At 41.1% G+C, this 18,970-nt stretch overlaps 1 protein-coding gene across 1 annotated transcript; it reads right to left on the bottom strand.

Moving 5' to 3' along the window:
* Positions 1-734: 734 nt before the first annotated feature.
* On the bottom strand, positions 735-17,682 carry PHKG1 (phosphorylase kinase catalytic subunit gamma 1). Its single transcript, XM_007429682.3, has 9 exons — positions 17,600-17,682; positions 11,561-11,736; positions 9,432-9,486; positions 6,991-7,056; positions 5,463-5,626; positions 4,424-4,514; positions 3,353-3,506; positions 2,601-2,726; positions 735-1,055 (listed from the first exon to the last, which is right to left on the bottom strand). The coding sequence occupies exons 1-9, from the start codon at positions 17,680-17,682 to the stop codon at positions 804-806; spliced, it is 1,167 nt and encodes a 388-aa protein (XP_007429744.1). The 3' UTR covers positions 735-803.
* Between the last annotated feature and the right edge of the window lie 1,288 nt (positions 17,683-18,970).

Consider the following 18,970-nt stretch of genomic DNA (forward strand, 5'->3'; position numbering starts at 1 on the left):
CATCTGGTTGACTGTGTGACCCACAATAAACATCTGCCTATCCCAGGTCCTTGGGAAGGACTCGATAGGTGGATAAAAATGCCAAATCCAGTCTAAACATCTGGCTGACTCTGCAATTCACCATAATAAAAATTTGCAGTTAAGGAAAAGGTATTCTGATCTGTATTTCTCTTTACATTTTCCTACGCTCATTTCTGACTTTGCAGTAGCTAGAGCACTGTCTCTCAAACCTCAGCAACTTCAAGAGGGGGGGACTTCATGCTGGCTGAGGAATTCTGGGAGTTGAAGTCCACGCCTCTTAAAGTTGCCGAGGCTGAGAAACACGGCTCTGACCTACCTGACAGGGTTGTGGTGACCAAGTAGAAGAAGTGAGGGCCACGGTCATGAGCTCCCCAGAGGAAAGGTGGCATTTTTGAAACTGAAATCAGTAGCAAGTATCTACTGATTTCAGCCTGTTGGCCTCTAGGGCCACAATTCCCATCCTCCTCAGCCAGCACGCTCATACTGGCTGGGTATACTTAGGGGCTGTCGTCCCACACTTTTAGAAAACACCAAGGCAGAGATGGTTGCCTTAAAGTAGTGTTTCTCAACTTTGGCGACTTTAAGCTGTGTGGACTTCAACTCCCAGAATTCCCCAGCCAGCATAGCTGGGAGATGAAGTCCACACAGCTTAAAGTCGCCAAGGTTGAGAAACACTGCCTTAAAGTATTAAGCTAGACTTCTCCGCTCTCAGGCCCTTTGGATGTGTTGGGACCACGCTGGAACTCCCACCCGGCCCGCCTGGACAGGGCCCTCCCTGGAGTTCAGCAGAGCTCCTCTTCAGCGGCCAAGCTAAGCAGGATGGCTTTGGGTGTGTTTTCAAAGAGAGCGGCTCTGTTTTGAGCTTCTCCCTTTTTCACCCAGTGGCCATAGATCCGGAAGGCGCAAGCGTCAATCAGTTTGCGGAGCGGCTTCAGGCTGTAGGGGTCGCGCTGCAGCACGTCCTGGGTGATCGGCTTGACGTTGCGGTAGGTGAGGTAGATCCGGACCGAGGCTAGGACAGTCAGGCAGATGACCTGGGAATGACAGATGCTGGTTAGCCTGGCAGGGAGGTCTACCACTTTCTTTATAGCCTATTGATTGATTTACTTATTTATATATATTGTTATCCAGTAGTAATGTATGGCTGTGAGAGCTGGACCATAAAGAAGTCTGAGTGCCGAAGAATTGATGCCTTTGAACTGTAGTGCTGGAGAAGACTCTTGAGAGTCCCCTGGACTGCTAGGAGGTCAAACCAGTCAATCCTAAAGGAAATCAACCCTGACTGCTCACTGGAAGAATTGATAATGAAGCTCAAGCTCAGATACTTTGGTCACCTAATGCGAAGAGAGGACTTTTTCCAAAGACCCTGATGCTGGGAAAGATTGAAGGCAAAAGGAGAAGGGGACAGCAGAGGATGAGATGGTTAGATAGCATCACTGAAGCAATGAGCATGAAACTGAGCAAACTCCAGGAGGCAGTGAAGGACAGGGAGGCCCGGCACAATATGGCTCATGGGGTCACAAAGAGTCGGACACGACTTAACAACTGAACAACAACAAATATATTGTTAAAATGACTCTGAGCATCACTTTTGTAATTTGTAATTTTGTAATTCTTTTTTCCTTTTAACAGACGTGTTAATTTATCCATCGGGGAAGGGCCGCTGCCAGTGAAAAGAGGCTATTTTTACATGCAGAAGGCTTTCGGTTCAATTCCTCATCTCTCCGTTTGTGGTAGGGTTCACACAGCACGTTAAACTCAGGTTAAGTATCAGGGCTGCTATGTTCACCTAACGTGCTGGGCTCAAACAAATACATTCTATTATGTTTGAATGTGATAACTGGATTCCTGTAACATGCTAAGTAATGGTTGGGGTTCCATGATACCCTGTACCACCAATTACCCATCCCCATTTGAGTTTAGTTGGTTGGTTGGTTGGTTTACGTGCCATCAAGTCGGTGTCGACTCTTAGCAACCGCATTAGATAGATTTTCTCCATGACAATCTGTCCCTAACGTGGTCTTTCAGGTCTTCCAGCAGAAGCCTAGCTTAGTATGCAAACACAGTCAATCTATTACTGTTATTATTGCTATTTACCAATTTTGGGCAACATTCTCAGGGCTGATTCATGTGACATGCTAAACCATAGCTCGCTGGATAAACCAAAATAATGAGCTTGCACAATGCACTGAGCTGAAACTGAGGAAACTGTGCAATGGTTTAGTGTGTTGTGTGAACCTATCTTGCTTGGCTAGGATCCACAGCTCAGCAGCACGGTGCATACAGAGTACAAATGCAGCTCCTGAGTCAACCTCCCCATCTTCCGCTTGGAAAGAATCCCTGATCAGTCAGCAGCAGGGGCATCCATGGGGCAGGTCAAAAAAGTCAAGATGGTGGCTACAGCCGCACAATCGAAGCCCACATCTTTTTTACATCCATGGCACATAGAAAAAGGGCAGGGCTTCCATTGGTTGTGGCCACCATCTTGACTTTGTTGACCCCCACCCCTGACTATGGCTGAGAAAAATGGCCATCCCTTTCCCAGAATTCTCTGCAATTTGATAGGCAGGTTGGGATACCCGGAATTTCCGGAAGGGGCTGAAGTGCCGGACTTCCTCCACCATGTACTGCTGGAAGAAGGGGTGGGAGAGGGCATCATGCACGGTGTAACGACTCTCCGGCTTCACCACTAAACAGTGGGCAATCTGTGGGCAGAAGAACAGAGTTTTGTTGCAGAAGCTGAGGCACAGCTTTTGTGAATGCAATGGAAAAACACAGCGGGTCTAGCATTTCAGTTAGTGCTAAGTATTCAGAGGATCCCCATAGGATCTCATTAGACAGACAGTGAACACAGAGACCATTTTCCTACTGGGCCCAAGTGCTGTATTTTTGGCATTAGGGTTATTCCTTAGTCATCAGCTCTCTTTCAAATGGGGCTGTGCACATTTGATCTGCCTAGTCCAGCCCTTCTGGTCCCCTGGCTTCCAACCAAGAAGCCACAGATAAAAGTAATGGCTTCCCTTGTTGTTCAGTTGTCTCTCACATATGGCATTCCAGGGTACGCTGCCTTTGAATATGGAGGCCTCACTAATCCCCATTAGTAAATCTCATCTCCTCCTCCATGAAACTATCTATTCTACTTTCTCCATCCTTTTTACAAGCTTGCTGGTTCCAGCAGATCCCTTTTTCTCTGTATCCCAAATTCCCCAATGCTTTTAGCCTTCCCTCATTAAGCAGGTACTCCAATTACTTTTATCTTTTCCTACCCAGCATTTTTCTCCTTCACTTTTCTCCAACAGCCTCGGGATCCATCCAGGTGAAAGTCACCTACCAAGTCTTTGACGGTGTCTGACTGGTCATCCCACTCAGGAGACCCAAATTTGTAATCTCCATTCATGATCATCCTTAGCATCAACATCTGCTTCCGGTGCCAGAATGGAGGGGATCCGGCCAGCAGGGTGTACATGATGACTCCTGTGCTCCACCTGAAACAAGGAAACCGTCTCTTCCATCACGAGAACTGATTGAACGTTTTTGAAGACTGATGTTTGTGAACTGCCTCGGCAATAGAACATTTTAACCATCGGCAAACAAAACGTGCGTTGACCAAATCTGAATTTTTGTTTCCTAAGCTACATCATACAGTAGCAGCCTTTACTGATCAGCAAAAAGATGAACAAGCAGGTTGATGGAGGAGAAACATCTTCACTGCAGCAGGACGACAGATTTTTCTGGCTCTTCTCTTCTAGCCCCCAGGGGGCTACTAAATATTTTAGCAGGCTAATTATTGATATGGTCTTATTTACCCAGCAGTTGCACCACATATTGTAATTATTACTCACAAAGAATTATCTGTGCTGATACTTAAAGCAATCAATTATTCTTCATCCAGTTTATGCTGGAATTGCACCAATCACCGGATGGAATGATACAAGGTATAATCCAACATATTAAGAGGGCGTAACTTTGGACAAGATTGCTTTGGGGAAAACTGACATTTAAGAAAGCAATAAAATGGACATAGACAAAATATCATATCCATAGAACAGTATTTTTCAACTTTGGTGACTTTAAGATGTCTGGACTTCAAAGTCCAGACATCTTAAAGTTGCCGAAGTTGAGAAACATTGCCATAGAAGATTGGATGGGAAATAAAGTAGGTTCCCCTAAAAGCTACATTTACTTTTTCATTAGGAGAAGTTTAGCTGGATTCACATTCTAAGTTATGTTGTACCTAGACATGGTTTATTGAATAAGCCGCTATTTATTATGTTCATGCATCACACTAAGGCATGAACTGTGTAGGATCCTCTCAATATCCAAAACTCACATACAATATTCTTAAACTGAACCTAAATAACCCAAACTATTGTTTAGGGTAATGGGTGAACTTGCCGCTTACATGTCAATTTCTTTCCCATAACCTGGATGATCTGAATCCATGGAACATTCTAGTATTTCTGGAGCCAAGTAGCCAGGAGTTCCACAGATCTCTGCAAGAAAAGCAATGAAAAGTTGGACTGAAACTTTGGGGCCCTTGTTTCTGGAGATGCAAGTCTTGCTGCACCCCCGGGCTCAAAGCAAGTCGGAGCAAACTCAACCAGGTCAGTTAAAAGCTGCATTCATACAATGTGTGAAACTCAGTTCTCCTTCCTGGCTTAGCATGTCATATAAGCCTAGCCCGAACTGGTTACATTATGGTTCCACATACCAATGAAATCCAGTAAATGGGCATTATAGGAAGAGAGCTGTAATGTAGCAAAAAATCAGGAGTCTGGCAGCACTCTGCCAGAATAGCAAGTTTTAATAAAAGCCACGAGCTTTTGTGAGCTGCGGCTCATTTCATCAGATACGGGATAAACAGAAATGGGTTAATTCAGTCACCAGGCTAAGTGTACTGTGTGAATGTAACCACAGTAAAGCCCTGGACCATATGGCACAGTGAAACGCGGCTGGTTGTATTAATGCAATGTTTCTCCACTTGGCAACTACAACATTGCTATCAGTCGGTGTAGAGAATGATTTACACATTGCATTATGCCATAGTTTTCCATGGCTTACTTAACAATCCACAAATGACTAGGTCCGCTGCCTCATGCCAAGTTTTAACCCATGGTTAGCAAATTGTGATAAGTGGATTCATATAACATGCTAAGCCAAACCCTGACCGGCCATATTCATAGCTGGTTTGAGCAAGCTGATTCAGTGTTGATCTCTCCTTAGATCAGTGTTTCTCAACCTTGGCAAGTTTAAGACGTGTGGACTTCAACTCCCAGAATTCCCCAGCCAGCTTCTGGGAGTTGAAGTCCACATGTCTTAAACTTGCCAAGGTTGAGAAACACTCCCTTAGATAGCTAAGTTTCTAGTTTCATGGCAGCAGGCAAGTCCACTAACTTCACAGCCCTATCCCTTAAAATTTCTGCACAAGACAGACAGGCCACCTTTGAGTTTTTCATTTTCCTGCATCTGACATGAGAAGCCAAAGTCAGTTAGTTTGATGTTCATATCATCATCTAGCAGGATGTTCTCTGGCTTGAGATCTCTATGGACAATGTTCATGGAATGAAGGAACTGGATCACTTCCAAAAGAGCACGCATGATTTTCCTGCAGAGAGAAAATGGCCTGTTCAGTTAAATGAGCAAATATCCAGAAGAAAAGACATACATTCCTGTTTCCCATGCCAAGGGCCCATGCTTGGTTCCTGCCGTTTCCCATTAATGAACCTTAGTTGGTTTTCCCTAACTTTCAGATGTCTTGGGAGATCTCCAACACATTAGGAGAGCATGCCAGGTTGGGATATCTTGACCTCACAGTCATTAGGTGTGAATGAAGGAGATTTGCATTTTTGGATGATGTCACCAGGGCTACCGGCTCTGGGCTGCCTGCCCAATTCTAGACAACCAATGATGATGATGATGATGAAGAAGTTGGTGTTGAGACTAGCGTGCAATTTGGATTTAAGTGAGGGAGAGTTGCACAGCATCGCCCTCACTCTCTCTTGCCAATATATTAAAGATATATTAAAGGCCTCCCTGAAGTTGCCTGACATAAACACGACCACCTGGGAAATGCTGGCACAAAACTGGCGTGGCCTCATCCATAAGGGCTGTCAAGCTTACGAAGTAAGGTGCACTGCAGAAGCACAACATAAGCATGAGCTGTGCAAGTCTAGAGCCATCACTGCAACAACTGCAGTGTCTACACGTTTGCCCAACATGTGCCAGGACATTCTGTGCCCGAACCAATCATCTTCGGACACACCTCATTTGGTTTTAATATGACTAATAGTGTTGAGGTCTTCATCAACAATGATGGAGGAACAACAGAGAACCACTAGATGGCAATAAAGAGATGCAAGAAATCCTATAATCTGTTTTCATAGAATTATAGAGGGTAAGGGTCAGAAGGGAACCTGGAGATCATCTACTTTAACTCCCTGCCTGATACAGAAATCCATTACTACAGCATCTCTAATCAAATTTCACCCTGAGCACCTCCTGAAATTGCTTGAAATCCCCATATTGAATTGAAAGGTGAATCAGCTGCCCAAGTAGAGAGAAGAAAACATTTCATACATGTCTCAAAGTATTTCATATACACCAAACTATGTCTGAGCTGAATCACAATACAGATCTAGACTAAGTGTGTTAAGCTTTGTTCCTTATTTTAATCAATGGGATTTCAGTCACAACTAATCTGTGTAATCGATTACACAGAGGAGGGAAGTTTTTTTTTTTATCCCACCTTTATTATTTTTATAACTCAAGGCAGCAAACATACCTAATTCCCCTTCCTCCTCCTATTTTCCCCACAACAACAACCCTGTGAGGCAAGTTGGGCTGAGAGAGAGGGACTGACCCAAAGTCACCCAGCTGGCTTTCATGCCTAAGGCAGGACTAGAACTCATAGCCTCCTGGTTCCATGTTTTGACAGATGACTAGATTGGCAGGTTGGTTGAAATATCTCACCTAGTTTCCTTTTCACTTAAGGTCACCTTCTCTGTAAGGTAATCAAAGAGCTCTCCTTTCTTCATTCTGTTTAGGGAGAAAAGATGGACATGTAGAATATATTAAAAATGAAGAGAGGTATAAAAATAAAAGGAGAAGGGGAAAGGGAAACTTCTGCCTCTGTGTTATATGTGACCAAATATCCTATTTCAGCTAATGCAGAAATGTGCCTGACATCTTTTGTTCCAAGTGCTGATGGATGGAGGGAGGTAAGATCGAAGCAGTCACTCATGCAGAGACACAGCACCAGCCTCTTCCAAGTAATTTGGTAGAATAATTGTTTTGAGCCCATACCTCACATGGGGCTAATAATAATATCTAATAATACCTAATGCTAAACTGAGCCAGAACCACCTATGTTGATTTGAAGAAAGCTAAAACCAAGCAGTGAGTTATCCAAGTATGAAGAGTCTGTGCTCACAAGAGCCTCTACTTCAACTTTCCTTGGCCTGGATTCTTCTAGTTGTATTGCGACTGTAAATTTCAAAATGCAAATTCCAAAATTCCTATCCATAGCCATGTCTGAAGGGCATTGTAGGAGGAGACCCATGTTAGTCTATGGTAGCCAAAAATCAGGAGTCTGATCCTTGTTTTGCAAAGCTGACTGAGAGATTGTGGAATTTACATACATCAAAAGGTTTCAGACCATTTTGGAAGATCTCAACAAAGACAATGGGTTGTTAATCTATTACATTTGTTAATTGATAAGGTACTTGTAATCTGCCTCACATGTAAACTGTATCTGCTTAACCACCTGTCTTCTTGCTTCCCCTCTTTCCCCATACCACCTCACCCCAAATTATATCCTACATCAATTTAATCACTCCATGCATATGAAAAAGTCAGCTTTAACTCCCAAAAGCTCATGCCTTTTAATAAAATGTGTTCGTTGAAATGGTGCCACCAGACTTCTCATCTGGAGGACACTGAATCAAGGGAGGCTGATTTAAATATTTCATTTATGCCGTTACTGTAAACATTACAGATTGCTTGAAAATCACTGTTCTACAAACTACTGTATATTATGAAGCAGTTGTTATATCCCTTTCTAGCCCTAGAGATTTTCCATTCTAAGGGCAAGAATCCTCAAATGATCTGTTTTAAACAACTTCTTGGATTTTGGAGTTTCTCTTCCTACGGAAGCCGTAACGCTGCTAGAGCTGTTTCAAGCGGTTTCAATACCTGAAAGTATTACACAAGTCCAGGATGCCTAAAAATAGTGTGGATCTGCGACAGCCGAGACCTTCGCAAAGGTTATGGGGAAATCTGAGCAGGCTAATGATACAGGAGTAGGAAGATGAGACAGCTGCATGCAGGCTTAGCTCCCTTGTGGGTGGGAGGCTTAGTAGATGGTGCTGAGATCAGCAGAGACCTTCACAAATGGTTGGACAAGCTGGCACAGATATCAGATTACAATAAATGGCTGGAGGGAAGAACGCAAGAAGAATTTAGCTGGAGTCGCCATGCTCCACCTTGCTCCTAAATGCTGTGCCCTTTACCAACCAGCACAAGGCCTTTAAGAAGCTGGCAAGCACACCTCTCTCCTCTCATTTGCCTAAGAGATAGACTGCTCCTGGACATGGACATTCCACTTAGCGATGAGGACTTCTTGTTATATTTATATCCCCACCTTTCCTGTATGATACAAAATGGGTAAACTACATACCTCTGATGCACCTTAATCCTCCCATCTTATCTGAGATACGCTAGGCTGGGAGACAGGGACTGATCAAAAGCAACCCAGCCAGTTTCTTGACTAAATGGAGATCAAAAATTGTTTCTCCTCATCTTAGTCCTACACAGTTATCATTTTTATTTGCATTATATTTTAACATGATGTGTGAACCCTGTCAACGATGGTTTATTCAATAAACAATGGTTAAAACAAACCATAACTAAAGGTGATGTGCAGACACCGCCAATGAGTAGACATGTATAGGATTGCTTGGTGAATTGGCATTGTCTCATTTTGTGTGGTGGAAAAAGGGACATCCATGATGATGATGATGATGATGATGATGATAAAAATGAATTTGTTTAATCCCCTTTTCAAGTACTCAAGTTAACAGTCTACATCTGGTGGTAGAAAATTCCAGAGTTGTAATTATGTGTTTTATCAAGAAGTGTCCTCTGGAGTAGGCCACTGATCTACTTCAGTGAGGCTCTTCCTATATTTCCTCATTGGTGATCCATGTGCCAACTCCAGCTGGCCAAAAGATGACGGTTGGCATCATTGTTCTACCTAGTTTCCAAACTGCTTCCTAGGAACGTACTACAGAAAGCACATGGCAATCATCAAGCTTGAAAAGTCACCATCGTGTGAACCACAGTGACCATTTCTCTCTTTTTTAGGAGGATATATTTGGCATTTCCCTCCCAAACGAAAGAACACTGGTACTTACAGATCAAACACCAGGAAGAAAAAAGTGTGAGATTCATAGCTGTCCTTCAGCTGGACTGGAAATAAAACAGGATATTTTAGGAATGTGAAATAACTTTGCAAACTGTTCTTGAAAACTAAGCAGGAATGGGAAGGTATTGAAGCACAGACCCTGGGCTGCATTGCAGGATCACATTGATGGTTCTGCCTCTCCTCCAGTGTGGCCTAGATCTTCAGCTAGACACCTCTGAGGCTGTCCACACAACATCAGCAGAAGATGCTGCTGCCTTATCCTGAGCCAGGCCAATGGTTCACCTATCCCAGCCTTCTCCACTTTGACAGTCAGTGACTTTCTAAGATCTCTGGTTTTGAAAAGTAGCAGAGTCTGAACATGGAACCTTCTGCATGAAGAGTGGTTGTTCTACTGACAAGCCACGACTCCTGCTAATCACATACTTGTATTCCTCATGAATGGCTTCAAAAATCACAAAAATCACCTGGCCTGATTTTAGTCTTATATCACTCTATCTCTGTGGTCACTAGGAGTCGAAAACAACTTGATGGCACATAATCAATCAAAAATAAGATCCATATTCTATAGCAGGGTTCCTCAACCTTGGCATGGCTGGCTGGGGAATTCTGGGAGTTGAAGTCCACACATCTTCAAGTCACCAAGGTTGAGGAACCCTGTTCTATAGCATTCCCAGCTGAACTTAGGGACACTGGGGGCAGAGCAGCCTAGAAATGTTAACACTGTAATAAACACATCTGACATAGCTTGCATTGTAGACATAAGGATCCACCTAGCAAGGATGAGAGCAGACTCAAAGAAAAAATCCAAAGGAATCATCTTCTGTAGGTTTATATTAATAGCACACACACACACATACATTTATATGATCTTGTTGTTATCCATGTTTGTCTAGGAAGGTTTGGGATGCCTTCCAGACCAGAAGATGCCAACCCATCACTCTGAATGGTTTCCTAGAATCAGCACAGGGATGATAAATTTGGTCACAGCTTTCCTTCATACTAGAAAGTAGCAATAGTTGGCATTAACTGGACGCTCTTTTTCCGAACACATACTCGTCCTCTTGAAATCATACCCTGCACTTTACAATAATGCTAATTCATCAGCAAACTGAAACTACAACACCTCTAGTCGTGCAAGGGGCCTAATCTGGACCACTGGATCAAATGAGAGTCCAACAGAGTCCAGAGAGGAGGGCTGTCTTCTGGAAAAGGCCGACAGTGAAAGTGGCTGGTAGATCAGGATGTTTTCTGGTTGATCCACAAGGATTTTGGATTTTCAACTGTTTAAAAGTAAGGAGAGGCTCCCAGAATTATAAATATCTTTGTAAGAACATTGTGAACTCTGCTCTGGCACCATCTTTTAAAAAAAAAATAACTTTGCTCCTAAAGTAAAGAATACTGTATATTTAAAATAACACATATTACTAGGCAAATTAAATGTATTGTTCATAAAAAATACAATCTAAGAACATTATCTCTTCCCCCCTGTTTTGCACCTGACTCCAGAACAAACATATGCACACACTCTTTCCTCTTTTTCTAACAACACTCCACTGTTATGCAGTTGGACAAAATACCTTTAAGAACAGCCTTCTAATTTAGGGAATGCTCATATGTATATTTGCTAGAAGATTTTGGCTGCAGTCCTTTGTTTATAGGAGTCATAACCAGCCTCAGAAAGTTGTATTATATTTGGCACCACAACAGGAGAGTCAAAGATGTTTATGTGGAAAGACTGGAAATCCTCTCCATGGTTCGGAAAGTCATGTTTAGTGAACCTTCAATCCAAAAAAAGAATCTGATATATTATATCCTTTGATCAACTTTCCCTATAGATGGATTGGATGGACTAGATCTCTCATAATCTAAACCTGCTTTAGGTAAGGAACAAAAGAACTGTAGTCCAACATTTTTGGAGGGTACTGGTTAGGACAGATGGCTTAAATTCAGATTAAATAGCATATAATCACTCTGTTTGCAAGACATATAAAGAAGGGTGACTACTTGGTGGTTATGCACGTCATGCAAACCCAGCCAATAGTAGTTTCAACTTATTTGTCCTCACTGGTTTATTGCTAAGGTACAACTAGGATGATTTGGAAGCAAAATCTGACTTACTAATGTTTGGATGTCCAGAAACTTTCCGGAGGATGTTGATTTCTTTCAGAGTGGCTTCCCTCAGCTCCCGAACTTCTTGCGGGGATAGATTCCCACCTGTGATGTCTATAATTTTAACAGCATATTCTTGTCGAGTGATTTTATGAATGCATCGACGGACAACACTGCTTACTCCTCTGAAAGGACAGTCCACATAAAAGGGATCTTAATTAGAGAGAAGGAGGGAGACAGACTCAAACACGCACACACACATATATGCACACACAAAAACACACATCTCTAAAAGGCTGTGTTACTCCTTTGTTGTTCACTCATGTTCAAAGTAACAAGAGGAATAGCAAGGATAAATGGGTTTGTTAAAACTGGCAGTTACTGGAAATGCTACCGCACCTCATCTGAAGAACTGAGAAACAAAAAAAGGTTTCATACTGAATTTATATCCATTTTACAGATCGGACAGTTTTAATCAAGTGACTATAATCCTATATATACTTAACTAGTACTAAGGTCCATTGAATGAGAGAGGATTTGCTTCTGAGTAAATACGCATAGGATTTCATTGTTGATCAACTATTAAATAACATGCTTCTAACTGTGTTTTAATATTACTGTTATTTAATCAAAACTTAATAGTTTAATGTACATTTTGGAAACACTGGATGGCTGGAAACCACACTGGTCATTTTCATGGATGATCTTTAGGGAGACTTGAATGGAGGGAGTGTGACCATCCTCATCCTCCTAGATCCCTTATAGTCTTCAGTACTATCAACCATAGTAGTCTTCTGGATCATTTACAATGGCTGTGCAATGGTATGTGGGGAAGACCTTGGGAGACTGGGCAAAGACATGCTGCCAAGGAAATGGTCAAATTAGAGGCAGCATAGCCCACAACTGGATAGTGGGCAGGGCAAGAGAAGAGACCCTCCCTAATTTCTTGGGCTGTAATGGAGATGGGGAGGGGGAGAATTGTATTTTCAGAATTGCAAGATTCTGTCAATGTAGCTTTACAATAAAGTAGAATTAACTCATCTGGTTATGATTCCTATCTGGTTTACCCCACGAGGCTGACAAGCTGGGAGAAGATGACAAACTTTTATGGTGGTTCCACTGCTTCCAAAATGGGCAAGTCCAATTGGTGATGGCAGGGAGGGAGAGATCAGGCACATGGATACCCCATTTGGTATCCTGTTTAACATCTACATGAAACTGCTAGGAGAGGTTATCTTCAAATTGCAGTGAGGTATCATTAACGATGCAGATGATACTCAGCTATATATCTCCATCCTGGGCCAAATGCAGTAGAAGTTTTGGCCCAATGCCTGGAAGTTTCAGAACCTAAATGGAGAGAAGCAGTCTCAAACCCAAGCAATGTGGAATGGCTGTTACTTCAGAAGCCTACTGATTCCAAGGCTCTACCAACTTTAACTCTTGATGAGATTGTGATCCCCCAAGACAGCAAGCTAAGAACTTGGGGTCTTCTTGGACCCATGTTCCTGCCAGAAGAGCAGTGTGAGAGACTGTGGGAAGGAAGTGGAGAAGGAGTTCAGTTTAGGTAAAAAATCTAGACCATTTGGAAATATACTGTTGCATTTTCTCAGTTTTAGAAAATAAAGTTTTTTCAGAATAGATAATAGACTCATTCTGAATCTATTCCTTAATATATCAGAAGAATAGGTTTCTTTCCATTTATGTAACATTATCCTCTTTGCTGGGCCCCATGCTTGGTAGAGCCAAAGCTCTTCATGAAATGACAGGTTCCATGTTTTAGGAATAGAGGTCAGCATCACATTTACAATTTTAGATATCATATTACTTTCCAAAACTATACAACCAGTCCTTGTTTAGAGACTACCTCAGTTAGCAACCGTTTGCAAATACAACAATAAACATAGTAAACGGTAGTAAACAGAGGTAAACAAATCATTTTTTGACAATATGACCAAATTTCTGCACCTGACAACAATGCACGTCAGAGTGAGAATAATGCTGGCACCACTGCACCAGAGAACATCTAAATGAGACAGCAGCAACCAGTGATCTTCACAGCATCTCTGTCACATGGTTCACTTAGTGACCATTTTGCTGGAATGGATTATGGTCACTAAATGAGGAGAGCCTGTATTAACAATTCCGTGTGCTTCTTGCTTCTTTGGTTTGCCACATGGGGTTTGAGAAAAACAATGGGCTAGTCATGATCACTCATGGCCTTGCAATCTCCTGTTTAGATACCATGATTTGCTCTGCATGGGGCTACCCTTGAAGACCACCTAAACATTTAACTGGTGCAAAATGCAGTGGCCTGCATGTTTATTGGCTGTTCATAATACTGCCATGTTACACTTTTCTACTGGTATACAGATAGTCCCCAGTTTAAGAATGAATTCTGTTTCAAGTCTGCCCTTAAGTCAAATTTGTATATAAGCCGGAACAGTATTATTGTATAATACTGTAGAAGTACTGAACTTGAACTATTGTGTATTTAACTCAAATTATTGTATATTTAACTCAAATTTTGCTACAGTAGGCTCTGTTCTTAACTGTGAGTCGCCTATAACCCGAGCATTCTTAACCTGGGGACCCCTGTATTTCCAAGTACAATTCAAGGGGCTGATTGCTCCTTGTAAAGCCCTATGTGACTTGGAGACTGCCTTTCCCAGAATGATCAGAGGCTATTGGCTAAGGGTTTCCTCCTACTATGAGGTAGGAAAGGAGGCAGCCAAAAGTAGATGTTCTCAGTGGAGATTCCCACTCCTTTGAATAGTTCCCTCCCCAAGGAGAGTGGCCACCACTCTCATAGTCTTCCAGAAGCTGATCAAAACCTGATTTTTCTACAAGGCTTCCAAGGATTGCAAAGCCATCAGTGCCAAAATTAGTTTGGTATACAGTGTTTACTTCTATTGATCAATTTAACCCTACTGTTTTTATTATTAAAATCTGAACACTGCCTAAAGTCCATTTGGACTGAGGTGGCAGACAAACTGCATAAATAAAAAATAAATCAAATAAAAATATCACAACACCAAGACCCCTTTTTGTATTACTCCAGACCAAATCAGTAAATAGAGAGATATAATATATTGCCAGAGATATATCCTATGCATTGACCTGGATCTGCAATATTGAATACAGCTTACCTGGTTTAGAAATACTGTTTTGGAGTACTTCCTAAACCCATTTTATAGTTATAATCCTGAATAACTTGAATTTTGTCTTGTTACTTCTAGCCCCAAATCATTTACGAACATGTTAAAAAGTATCACCCTGATGTTGTGTATCTTTGTAGCCAAAAGTGATAAGTTTGTAGGCATTATTTTCATGAAACAGCAAAAGATCTTAACAGCAATGTAACTGCTAGAGCAATGTTGTCCAAACTTGGCCACTTTAAGATGAGGGGACTTCAACTCCCAGAATTCCCCAGCCAGCATGGGGAATTCTGGGAGTTGAAGTCCACTCATCTTAAAGGTGCCAAGTTTGGACAACACTGTGCTAGAGGGTGACATCCAGTTATTCCATTCCATGCCATTTCTTTATGAATTATTGTGTGCCATTTTTATGTTAAAATTGTTCACACAGGTGGAGCCAGAGTCTAGATTAACAGCACATTTAGAGGTAATGACTGAGGATATGAACATTGTTGAGAGTTGAAGCCAGTCATTTTGTTGAATCAAAAATCATTCAAAATAGTGTGATCTTCAGGTGTTTTCTATTGACAGAAGGGATTTTTTATATTAGAAAATAATTCTTCTGTAAAGAGATGTTCCTTTGGATCTGATTCATGGTTTGTGAAGCATAACATTTCATTATTCCCTTGGAGAACTAGCAATTTTTTCCTTTTTATAAAACTCTCCAAACAACTAGCCTACCATTTCCTAAACCTTTACCATTCATGTTAAAATATTTTTTTCTGAATTGTCTTTACTTTTTTCAATCAACACCAAAACATATTCATGACATGAGCTGTAATTCATGAAAGGCTTTAAATAAAATCTGTTAGCCTGAAAAGAGGCCACCAGACTTCTGATTTTTTTTCTGAATAGGTAATATTCAGTCTGTGGGATTTTATTTTTTTAATATTTATTTATATATCAAATTTGCCACTGCCCATCTCGTTAGAAAATGACTCTGGGTAGTTTACAGAAAAGATAAATATTAATTAAAAAGCACAATATAACAATGCTACTAAACAGAGGCAGGGCTGGAGAGTAAAAGAGGTTAAAAAATTAAATTATTACACCAAATCCATGAAATTTTCAATGGGAAACAGACCACCTTTGCTGACTGCATGGCTGTGCGGTCCATATTGTGAATTTTAAAGCTAAAAATAGCTTTTCCTTGTTAGTGAAAACAATAAGAGGAGGTGTGTGTGTATGTGTGTGTAAATCATTAATTAATTAGAAATGGGAAGGCTACATGGAAGAGCTGTCTGTTTCCTATTCTTTAAACAACTATAAGAGATCCATCCTCTTAACCCAGGAAATTCTCAAGAAATTGAGTAACAGAGTTTGTCAAAAAGCTGTTGAAATCTGCAGTTAGGATGAAGGCAACTAAATGTAATTTTGCTTATTTACACAGCATGCATGGGGCAGAAGAAGGGGAGAACTGTAGGTGAATGGGTTGGCAGTAGATTCTCAACGGAAGAAAAATCCTTTCCCTAATGAAATTCGCAGGCAGAAGATGCAATGGTCACTATATTAGATGGCTTTAAAAAGGGATGAAAAAGTATCAACAGCAGTAGGCCTTGAGGGATCCGTAGAACCTCCTTGTTCAGAGGCTGTTTATCTCTGAATCCAGTATCAGTCTGAGAGCAGCAAGAAGACTCTGTGGTCAGAAAATGAGATTTCTAAGTGTAAGTCATGCAAAAACCGCAGGTGGTTTGGCAGGTGGAGAAATGTGAGAGAGGTAGAAGAGGAGTGTTAGAGACAAGGTGTTAGAGATGTAGAAAATTGGAGGCTTGATCGAGAGGCAACCTTCGCTGAATTAGCAAAGCTAGAGGCTTGAGCGAGTGGTAACCTTTGCTTAATTAGCATAGCAAAACGCACACCCCAAAGGTGGGAATTTTAGAAAACATAGAACATGCTAAGCTTATTATGGGAGGTTGATATGTAACGTGGAATCAGATGTATCTGCGCAACATTGAAACCAATTATACCTATTTTCTTATCTCAATGTAACCAATTATGTTTATTCCCTTTTTTTCCAACAAGTATAAAAATAGATGTAAAAGTTTGCTTGGGGCTCCTCTCCCTTTAGAGCAGTGTTGTTCAAACTTGGCCACTTTAGGACATGTGGACTTCAACTCCCAGAATTCCCCAGCCAGCCTTGCTGGCTGGGGAATTCTGGGAGTTGAAGTCCACATGTCCTAAAGTGGCCAAGTTTGAACAACACTGCTTTAGAGAGACCGAGTCCTTTTTCTTGAAGTGCTTCAATAAAAAGAGGAACAGCTAATTCTCGTCTTTGGGGCCTTACTGGGCAGAACCTGGGGGGAAGGGGTTCCATGCTTTGCGGCGAACAAGTTATTAGTGGAAACAACCAATTGTTTCTGCCAATTTCATGTGTAGTTACGGGCTGCTCAGAAGCAAACAACATCTAGATTGTGGAAACTATAATCCGCTACATCTGGAAGGGAAGAGGCTGTTCTAGGCAGATTATTTTCAGTTTTTCTATTCAGTGGTAGCCCTGATTCTCTGGGATTCTATTCTGAGAAAAAATACACCCTGCTCTCTCCGTTGCCACTTTTATGAAAGCTTTAAAACACAATAACTTCTTTTCTCCAACGTTTACCTAAATGCTTTGACTATACCTATGGCTCCTTTTGCAGGAGAGTTGAAGTTCCAGATTTAATTGTTTTCAATTGTCTGTTATGGTAACTAAATTATTTGAAATATATTCAGATTAAGTTGCTATGCTCTGAATTGATCATGTTGAAGTTGGCTTTGCTTCCTAAAATGCTGGTTAAAGGAACAAATGCAATGGTTTTGTTCTGAGGGTCATGTAGCAAACTACCTGTTACAATAGCACCAACTTTCAAATATTTACCTTCCTAAGATTTCTTTAGGTTCATATTTTTCATAAAATTCTTCAGAAGTATGGTTATCTGGCGGTTCTTCAGTTCTGGTCATTTTGGTCTTCTTTTTAGGAGCCTTCTAGAAGATTACTCCAAGTTGACAAAATGCTGCAATAACAGAAACAGGAAAAAAAAAAACCCAACCCATCTTTCACCTGATTATAATTACAGCAAGGAAGGGAGGGGGGAATTCATGTCACGTTGCACATGATAAATATTCTTTAAGGGTAAGCTTTCTTTGTGCAATTCTAGATCAGTGTTTCTCAACCTCAGGAACTTTAAAATGTGTGGACTTCAACTCCCAGAACTCCCCAGCTGGCATGCTGGCTGGGGAATTCTGGGAATTGAAGTTAGCACATCGTAAAGTTGCTGAGGTTGAGAAACACTGTTCTAGATTGGTATATAAAGTTATAGGAATGACTGTGTCAAAATATTTTTAGACCTAAAACCTAACTGGAATATATGTTAACTGAACCCATCTGTCAGTCTTCAGAGAGACATCACACTAACTCTTTCATTCCAGAAACTCAGTCCTGCATGAACTACAGGTAGTCCTCGTTTAGAAACCACAATTGGGACTGGCAACTTGGTCATTAAGTGAAGCAGTTGTTAAGTGAAACCATGACTGTGCTTATGATCTTAAGTTTTCCTTTGCTTTGTAGACCTGCGAAGGTCATAAATGTGAGGATTGGTCACAAAGTTACTTTTTCATCATCGTGGTAACTGCGAGCGGTTGCTAAATGAGGCAGTCACTAAACAAGGACTACCTGTGGTTAAGAGCAGAAGTTTCATAGAGTATGAGTAGGTAAGTTGCTTTATTGCTGACAAAAAAGGAAACATATTTATGCCGAACTTCTGCCTATTTCAGAACACAGAAATCAAGTGATCTTTTTTTTCTCTTCCTCAGTTCCAGAGTTTAAGCAGTTTCCTTTCTCCCTTTCAAATCTTTGGACTCTTTGTTCTGTCTAATTCCCATTCTGCCAGCTTCATTGTGCCATGTAAATCCATAAAATTGGGTTACCTGAATAAATCATGGTTCACTTAATCTTGGTCAAAATAACCACAGTCAAACACAGATAAAAACATAGCAACTGGTGGATTCACACATTTCACTAAACTAAAATGTAGTTTGCTATTTTTTTAGTTAAAATGATGACAGAATCTAGGCATTGTGGCTTCACAGGATTTGTGTACTAGGCTGCTGTGATTTGATCAATAAACCATGACTCATGGTTTCTAACTTTTAAATATGTATCTTTAAAATCTTAATAAACTATTATAAAAAAACAAAAGCAAACCATGACTCATAAATTTGAGGCTTAGAATTCTGTATAAACACTGGC

This window comes from Python bivittatus, unplaced genomic scaffold (assembly GCF_059951505.1).
Source record: "Python bivittatus isolate LINGU-HERP-01145 unplaced genomic scaffold, Pbiv_v1 ctg000690_np1212, whole genome shotgun sequence".
NCBI lineage: Eukaryota > Metazoa > Chordata > Lepidosauria > Squamata > Pythonidae > Python > Python bivittatus.